The following is an 8687-nucleotide window of genomic DNA, read 5'->3' as shown; positions in this document are numbered from 1 at the left end:
AAAGAGGGGCCAGTCACTGCTGCCCTCTCGTGGTCCCTTTTAACTCGTGACTATCACAGAACTACTAAGAGGACCGAGTGTCTGCAAGGGAAGCCTGTCAGGCTGTGCTCACTCACATGATATTTCTTTGAATGCTTTGTGTCACACTCTGTTCTGTGCTCTGAGCACATGGGGTGAACATGCCTCAGGAAGCTTCACTCCATTGAGAAAAAAGTGGAAATATGCTTCCAGGTAGTGATAGGGCTGAGAAGAAATGAGTGGGGATACCAAGTGAGAGGGTGAGGGAGAGGGTCCTCTCAGGTAGGCGGCCAGGAAAGGAAAGGCTCTCTAAAGAGGTGACATTCTGTGACGTGGGGGGAAAGTCCATATTCGCATCCAGGTTGGAAGCAAAAAAGCACAGAAGATCTGGGAGGCTTGCCCTGGCCGATGTGGCTCAGTTGGTGGGGTGGCATCCAGTGCAACAAAAGGTTGGTGGTTCAATTCCCAGTCAGGGCACATGCCCAGGGTTTCGAGCTCTGGAACATGTTTGGAAGTTTCCAGTAAGGGGGAGTGCAGGAAGCGGCCAACCACATCCATGCTTCTCTCTCTCCCTTCCTCTCTAAAGAGAAAATATTTTTAAAATTAATTGTTTTAAAACTATCTGAAGGCTTAGTTCAGGACCAGACCTGCCATCTCACCCCCAGGTCTCCCACCTTCCTTGCCAGCACCTGTCCTCGCAGAGCTGTGTCCTTTCCCGCCGCCGCTGTGCCTTCGCAATGCGGTTCCGCCCTTTTCCAGCCAGGAAAACCCTCCGGCTTCACAGCTGTTCTCAATCCCACAATTCCTGGGCAGAAGTACGCAGCCAACAGCACGTTGTTCATACCTCATTGGAGCACATCACACTGACTGTGTGGGCTCCTGTCCCGAGAGTAGGAGGTTCTGGAAGGCAGGTCGCAGGCCTCACTCAGGTATGTTGCCGACGCTGACCCTCACCAGGGCTGGCACAAAGGAAGCGTTCAGTGTGGCCCTCAGATGTTTTGGTTTCAGGACCTCTTTATACTCTTAGGGATTATTGAGGATCCCCAAAGAGCTTTTTTTTTTTTTTTACTTGGGTTACATCTAGTTGCATCCCGTTAGAAATTAAATGGAGATAAATGTGAGTTGTAACACGCAAGCCTACATGCCACACAGCACATGCGAGTGATGAATCTGCCATGACGAAGCATGCACCTCCAGGAAACACTCCACTCACGGGAGGGAGATGGTGACAAAGTGGCATCTTTTTTTTTTTTTTTTTTTTAATATATTTTATTGATTTTTTACAGAGAGGGATAGAGTTAGAAACATCGATCAGCTGCCTCCTGCACACCCCCGACTGGGGATGCGCCCGCAACCAAGGTACATGCCCTTGACCGGAATCGAACCCGGGACCTTTCAGTCCGCAGGCCCTGACGCTCTATCCACTGAGCCAAACCGGTTTCGGCCAAAGTGGCATCTTAGTGTTGATACGAAAGGAGGCAAAACCCAGTCAGCCCTGGGTCTGAATCCAGCTCTGCTGTGTGGTGTGGGGCAATTATTCTCTCTGGGACTCATTTCTTCATCTGTAAAATAGAAATAACTGTACAGGGGTGGGCAGAAGTAGATTTGCAGTTATTTGTATGGAAAATAATAAATAACAATACAAGAATAAACTCTGTGTTTCACATACTCAAAACTGTGCATCTACTTTTGCTCCATCTCAGAGCTGTGAGGAGCCTTAAATAGCACTTGGAAACTGTGGGTCCCTGTTCCCAGCCCAGCAGCCTGATAACTGGGCAGAGTAGTGGTTTAGTGTGCAGGATGGTGTGGTACAAGCAGCATCCTGGACCACAAGTCAAGACAGCTGCTGCTGGAGTTCTGGCTCTCCCACCGTGATCTTCGGAAGACGCATGCTCTTCCTGGGTCTGGTCTGCCTGACCTGGGATCTGGAGGTACCTCGGGAATTGTCACAAGAGAAAGGGGTGGGGGCTGAGCAGCTGAGCCCCACCCTCATTTGATCAGCTTTTATATACTAACTAGAGGCCTGGTGCACAAAATTCATGCACAGTGGGGTGGGGGGGTTCCCTCATCCCAGCCTGCACCCTCTCCAATCCGGGATCCCTTTGGGGATATCCGACTGTCAGCAGTCAGACATCCCTCTCACGATCCTGGCTGCTGGATCCTAATTGCTTACCTGCCTGCCTGCCTGATTGCCCCCCAACTGCTCCCTCCTGCCAGCCTGGTTACTCTTAACTGTGCCCCCCCTGCTGACCTGGTCACCCCTTATTGCCCCCCCCTGATGGCCTGGTCACCCCACACAGCCTGCTGTTCAGTTGTTTGGTTGTCCCTCACTAACTCCCCTGCTGACCAGGTTGTAGGCAGCCATCTTGTTAGGGTGTGAGAGTTCATTTGCATATTATCTCTTTATTATATAGTACTAGATGCCCGGTGCACGAAATTTGTGCATAGGGTGGGGGGGAGTGCAGGGGTGTCCCTCAGCCCAACCTGCACCCTCTCCAATCTGGGACCCCTTAGGGGATGTATGACTACCTGTTTAGGCCTGATCTGTGGGACAGGCAGTCAGACATCCCTTTCACAATCTAGGACTGTTGGCTCCCAACTACTCACCTGCCTGCCTTCCTGATTGCCCCTAACAACTTCTGCCTGCCAGCCTGATCACTTCCTAACCACTCCCCTGCCAGCCTGATTGATGCCTAACTGCTCCCCTGTCAGCCTGATCATCCCCAACTGCCCTCCCCTGACACCCTGGTCACCCCAAAATGCCCTCCCTTGCATATTCCCTCTTTATTAGATAGGAGTGTATAAGAGGCAGCTGATTGATATTTCTCTCTCATGGATGTTTCTAGCTCTCTATCCCTTTTCCTTCCTCTCTGTAAAAAAATCAAATATATATATATATATATATATTTTTTTTTAAGAAACATTTAAGATTCCTCTATATCTGCCTGGCTGATGTGACTCAATGGTTTAGATCCCAGGCTGCCACTGCTGGAAGGGGATCACGCCCTGTCCAGGCTGAGACCCCAGCCCAGGCAACCATCTCAAGGTGGGGATCTCTAGGTGGGGGTGCGTGGCCCTAATCCAGGCTGCCACCACTGTCCTGAAGATGGCATGGCAGAGGTATGAGGCCCTGCTGGCCTGAGACCCCAGCCCAGGCTGCCACTGGACTGAAGATTGTGCAGTGGGGGTGCATGGCTCTGCTGGCCTGACACCCCAGCACAGGCTGCTGCTGCTGCCTGGGGATTGTGCAGGGCGCTGGTGCCTCTCAGCTGGACACCCCAGGCTGCGGCCACTGGGCGGGGATCGCTGAGTGGGTGGCAGGTGCCTCCCTGCTAGACACCCTGAACTGCTGCCACTGGGTGGACTTGGGGACTCCTGCAGGGCTAAGAGGACTGAGCACCGCCATCTTGTGGCTATGGGCACCGCCATTTTGTCGTGGAGTGATGGTTAATTTGCATATTACTCTTTTATTAGATAGGATGTTTTTTGTGTACCAGCTACTTTATCAATTAAGCACCGCAAGCACCGTGACCAGCTTAAAAGAGTATGAACATATTTGGAAGCTGAAAAAAGAAATCAACTCCAAAATATGAAAATTAAATTGTGTAATAGAAAAAAAACAAGTAATGTCTCCAAATATAGTATTTCAGGTAGTGAAATGCAGTTCTATGTATATACTTACATAAGTGAACTATACTACATATAGGAGTCAGAGTATTTTAATATTTGAAATTTTGTATGGTAGGGTGTCTGTATAAAAATGTACATAACGTTTATAAAGATCTTTAAAAGACAGATTTTACTTTAAGGGTTCTATTTCCAAAAATAATGAAAACTTTGAAAACCACTAAACACAACCAAACTCTACTACGGCATCACACGATCTCCCAGGCCCCTTCCAGGGCTTGCCGATGAAGAGGCCAGATTGAGATGTGCTTGGAGAAGTGGCTCACTCCTGACAAGCTATAAGGCCCTGAGGACAGCACGGGGGTGGGGATGATGTCGGGATCCTGAGGCCCTGGAGACCCCAGCAGGGGTCCTCAAACTTTTTAAAGTGGGGGCCAGATCACGGTCCCTCAGAGAGCTGGAGGGCCGGACTATATGAACTACTAATTCCTACTGTAACACCTCGGCTGCGCTCACTGCCCAAAAAACCAGGCGGGCCGGATCAGACTCCTCTGCGGGCCGCATGTGGCCCGCGGGCCGTAGTTTGAAGATGCCTGCCATAGAGCAATGACTCCCTGCCTGCCTGCCTGCCAAGCGGGGGCCAGGTGGAGCCAAGTGGAGCCAGGTGGACCTCGTCGAATGTCTTATCTGCCTCTTAAGTCACAGAGTAACTCTGAACAGGCCACTTAGTTCTGTGAGCTCCGTTTTCCTCATCTGTGAAATAAACAAACCTCCACAGGGCACTGTCAGGCCCTTAGCAGTTCATCTCAAGATGTGCCTAGCAGCCAGGTGCCTCCCCAAGGCATGGCCTGTCCCCTCGGCTAAGGTATCACAGGCCACGCCCCAGAATCCTCCCTCACCTCCCCCCTTTCCCATCCCCCATCCCCCATCCCCCATCCCCAATCACTGATGGCATCAACTTCCCATCCTTTCCTAAGGAGCCAGTGTTAGGAGGGCTGAGGCTCAGAGGGAAAGTAGGATAAAGATGGGGTGGTAACGGGGTGATGCCACGGAAATGTTCAGGGGTCCTAAAAAGGAGGACGAGCTGTGGCAAATCAGGCCAGTCTGGTGGGTGGGTCTGACATCCAACCCTCGTACTGGGTCCAATACAGAGACCCCTGTGGATGGGGCTGAAACTTGGAAGTCCTGGTCAGAGGCAGGATCTGCAGAGCGCTGGCTAGAGGCTGCAGCTGGTGGGGTGTGGGGCTGGGGGAGCGACACAGCTGGGGAGGAATGGTCCACGGGCTCCTTGCCCAGATATGAGAATCAGGGTCTGTTTTCTGGCCCAAGGGCAGACGCTCCCTGTTTGGGAAGAGGGAGAGCCACAGTTTGGAAAGGCTTTCTCAAACCCACAACAGGCCCCTGTGTGTCTGTGCAGCATTCAAAGTGTGGACGATGGCTGGGGCAGATACGGACAAGTCACTTCTCCTGAGCCTCCAAGCCAGTGAAACCCTGACTTACTGCAACAGCACTTCCCAGACGCGGCCCTGTGGCTCCACTGGCTCTTCAGTTATGACTCAGTGCCTCCCACTGCCCATGCACACACTGAGGACAAAGCTCTTTAACCACATAGAGGTTTTTATTTAACTCAAATCCAGGGGCTCCAAAGCCTGAGGAAGACAAGGGAGACTGGGGTTTGCACTCAGAGGCCCAGGCCCCACTCTGGGCTTCACTCCCCACCCCACCTCCCCTCATCCCTTCCTGACTCAACAAGGGTCTCAGTAGCTAAGGAACTAAGCTACCCCGCTCTAACTAAGTAACCCTCCCCCCCTCTCCCTCCCCCGTCTAGCACTCTGCCAAGCAGGCGGACACGAAGGGGCATGCTGCTGCTGAGGCCAGCTCTCTGTTGACCTCTTTCTGGATTCTTCCAGAGCCTCCTGCTGCCTGTTTGGCCTACCTCCAACCCCTCATTACCCATTTCCCATAAATCTCCAGGGCATATAACTTCCTCCTCCCTAGCCCCCTCTCCTCCTAGAATCCTCAACTCCTCCAGCTTCCCCACTATTCTAAAGGTTTCTCTAACTCCGTCCCCTCCTCTTCTGCCCACCACATCCCCACCCCACAGGGCCCCCGGTCAGCGACGGCCAGCGGCGTGGGTCCGCTGGTGGCGGATGAGGTCGGAGCTCTGTGAGAAGGCCTTTCCACAGTCATCGCACTTGTAGGGCCGCTCCCCGCTGTGGACGCGGTGGTGCTGCAGCAGCGTGGAGGAGCGGCAGAAGCCCTTGCCGCACACCGCACACCGGTAGGGCCGCTCGCCGGTGTGAGAGCGCTGGTGCTGAATCAGCGTGGAGGAGCGGTTGAAGGTCTTCCCGCAATCGGGGCAGCTGTAGGTGCGGCCGGGCAGGTGGGTGCGGGCGTGGATGGCCAGCACGGAGCTCTGGCCGAAGCGCTTGCCGCACTCGGGGCACTTGAAAGGCTTCTCTCGGGCGTGGCTGCGGGCGTGGGGGATAAGTGCCGAGCGCTGGGAGAAGCTCTTGCCGCAGATGCCGCAGCTGAAGGGCCTTTGCCCGGTGTGCACCCTCTGGTGACTGCGCAGGGAGGAGTTCTGGCTGTAGCACTTGCCACACTCGGGGCAGCTGTAGGGCCGCTCGTGGCTGTGCGTGCGCTGGTGCCGCAGGAGGTAGGAGCTGTCTCCGAAGGCCTTGCCGCAGTGAGGGCACTTGTAGGGCTTCTGACCAGAGTGAGTGCGCTGGTGGCGAAGCAGGTAAGAGCTGTCGGCGAAGGCCTTGCCACAGCGGGGACACTTGTAGGGCCGCTCCCCCGTGTGGGTGCGCTGGTGTTTGATGAGGTCGGAGCTCTGAGAGAAGGCCTTGCTGCAGACCTCACATTTATAGGGCTTTTCACCCGTGTGGATTCGCTGGTGCTGGATCAGGGTGGAGCCCCGGCCGAAGCTCTTCCCACAGATGCCACAGATGTTGGGCCGAGGGCCCTGTCCACCCCTGGCCCGGCCACCCCGCCGGCCCGAACCCCGCAGGCTTCCTGTCAGGCCCAGAGGATTCTGGAGCATCTCAAACTGGGGTGTAGTCAGCAGGGCCCCTGTGGGCATCTCAAAAGGTGGCCCCAGGGGAAGGCCTGCTGCGGGCTGCTCCCCAAACCCCTGTGTGAAGGAGTCCAAGGGATGGTCTCCCAGGGGGACGCTCAAGGGATCCTTCTCCTCGGGATTGAGAAGCATCTCTGCACCTTCCTGGAATTTGGAAGTTTGAGCTTCAAATTCCGAGCTTTGGGTTTTGAACTCGGGGCTCCGGGACTCATACCCAGGGCTCCGAGGTTCACACCCAGGGCTTTGGGGCTCATACCCAGTAGGGCTTTGTGGTTCAAACTCAGGGCTCTCAGAATCTGAATCAGGGGTTCTGGGTGCAAATTCGGGGCTTGGGGGCACAAAGCCAGGGCTTGGGGACTCAAAACCGGGACTTTCAGGCTCAAACCTGGGGCTCTGGGGTTCAAACTCTGGGCTTTGTGACTCAAACCCAGGGCTCTGGGGTTCAAGCCCAAAAGGTATCTCTTCGACCTCATAGTCCCCAGTGCTTTCTTGCTGAGAAATTTCCTCTTCCTCATTCTCACGCATGTTGCCTGCAGGATCAGAGAATTACAGAAAACCCAGATTGTGTGGCGCCTGGAAGGTCGCTGGGTCCCACCATTAATTAGCTGCACAAACGTCTCCCTGCTCCTCAAACATGGTCGCTGGCCCCTGTGCAGGTGCTGAAATTCCCACCTTCCCCACGGCACACCCAGGACACCCAGTCCCCGCCCCCACCTCCTCCAAGTCCCAGGGGTCCAAATCCCCCTTCCCTTCCCACCCACGGACTACAGCCTCCTCCCCCCTCCCAGGCACGCTCCTTGGAGGGGCGCTTCCTCCCTCACCTTTGAGGAACCCTTCGGGCCCCACTTCGTCAGGACTTTGCACATCCCGGGGTTCGAGGCCCCACGGCGACGCCTCCCGTTCCATCCCCGCTGGCTCCCAGCGCGGCGGCGGCGGCGGCGGCGATGGCGGAGCGATCCTACGACCCGGCCTGAGTGCCCCGAGACCCAGGCCCTCGCCGCCCGCCCCCTCAGCGACGCCCAGGGGATCCGGCGGCCCAGCCCCAGCCCCCAAGGCCGGACGTCTTGACCCTGGGCCTCTCTGGCCGGCCGGCCGGGCCCCTCCCCTGCCCTCCCCGGAGCCCCGCCTCCACCCACAAGGTCTCCGCTGGCTTTGGGCCCTCACAGGCCCCCACGCGCGGTGTCCTCGGAGGCGGGGGGCACTTCACGACTAGCCCTGCTGCCCCCAGGCCCGGCTGCCCGCGCGAGACCCCGCCGTCTGGCCCCCAGCCCCAGGCCGGGCTGCGGCAGCGACCCCTCCCCCCGCACAGGAAGTGTCCGTCCGCGGCCAGTTCCCCCGGTGGCTCGCGCCGCGGCCTCTCTAGGAGCGGCTGGAGGCGGAAACTCGTTGGCATTAACCCTGGGCTGGATGGCCCCGCAGCTGAGGTGGGCGAGGACGAAGCGCCCTGGAGCCGGCGGGAGGGCCTGGGGCAGTTTGTGTGCCTGTGTCCCAGGTCTCCGTCCGCCCGGGGGTCTGTCCTCCACTGGGCTCTGCACCCGTCAGTGACTGCGGCCAAGGGCGAGGTGACAAGCGAGACCAAGGTCAGGGGAAGGAGCGACGCTGCCCGGCGCCAGCGGGGGCGGCGTCTAGCTCCCCTCGCTCTTGGGCCTCGGGGTCAGCTCCGGCCGCGCCTCGGAAACCTGGACGGGCCCCCGCCTCTCCTTGAACTCATGGGAACTCCGGGACACCCCCACACTCCCGCTAGAATTCCACTGCCGGCGGGCCTACCCGCACTGCTCCTCATTTCCACCCTCCCCACCCGGTCCCGCTGGGCTAGGATCGTTGCCAAGGAAACAGCTCCGCCTCGGGTTCCCAGAGGCACCGCCCCTACCGCTTAGAGCGCTCAGCGATTGGCCAGCAAAGCTCGCGCTCTCCCCGCCCAGCCTCCTCCCACTACACCGTCTGCTCGGCGCTATTGGTCCCA

At 56.9% G+C, this 8687-nt stretch overlaps 1 protein-coding gene across 1 annotated transcript; it reads right to left on the bottom strand.

The window, feature by feature from the left end:
* Positions 1–5244: 5244 nt before the first annotated feature.
* ZNF768 (zinc finger protein 768) lies at positions 5245–8464 on the bottom strand. The gene is made up of 2 exons (XM_036412797.2): positions 7546–8464; positions 5245–7254 (listed from the first exon to the last, which is right to left on the bottom strand). The coding sequence occupies exons 1-2, from the start codon at positions 7628–7630 to the stop codon at positions 5759–5761; spliced, it is 1581 nt and encodes a 526-aa protein (XP_036268690.1). The 5' UTR covers positions 7631–8464; the 3' UTR covers positions 5245–5758.
* Between the last annotated feature and the right edge of the window lie 223 nt (positions 8465–8687).

The sequence above is a fragment of the Pipistrellus kuhlii genome, unplaced genomic scaffold, assembly GCF_014108245.1.
Source record: "Pipistrellus kuhlii isolate mPipKuh1 unplaced genomic scaffold, mPipKuh1.p scaffold_m20_p_48, whole genome shotgun sequence".
Lineage (NCBI taxonomy): Eukaryota > Metazoa > Chordata > Mammalia > Chiroptera > Vespertilionidae > Pipistrellus > Pipistrellus kuhlii.
The sequence above is the reverse complement of the archived record's forward strand: the minus strand, read 5'-3'. Positions and strand labels throughout refer to the sequence as shown.

What these genes read in the sequence shown, in the direction of transcription:
- ZNF768 (XM_036412797.2), bottom strand. Translation starts at nt 7,630, where the DNA reads ATGGAACGGGAGGCGTCGCCGTGGGGCCTCGAACCCCGGGATGTGCAA. An exon ending in GCCCGAAGGGTTCCTCAAAG is followed by an intron (nt 7,255 to 7,545) that starts GTGAGGGAGGAA and finishes CTGATCCTGCAG; the next exon opens with GCAACATGCGTGAGAATGAG.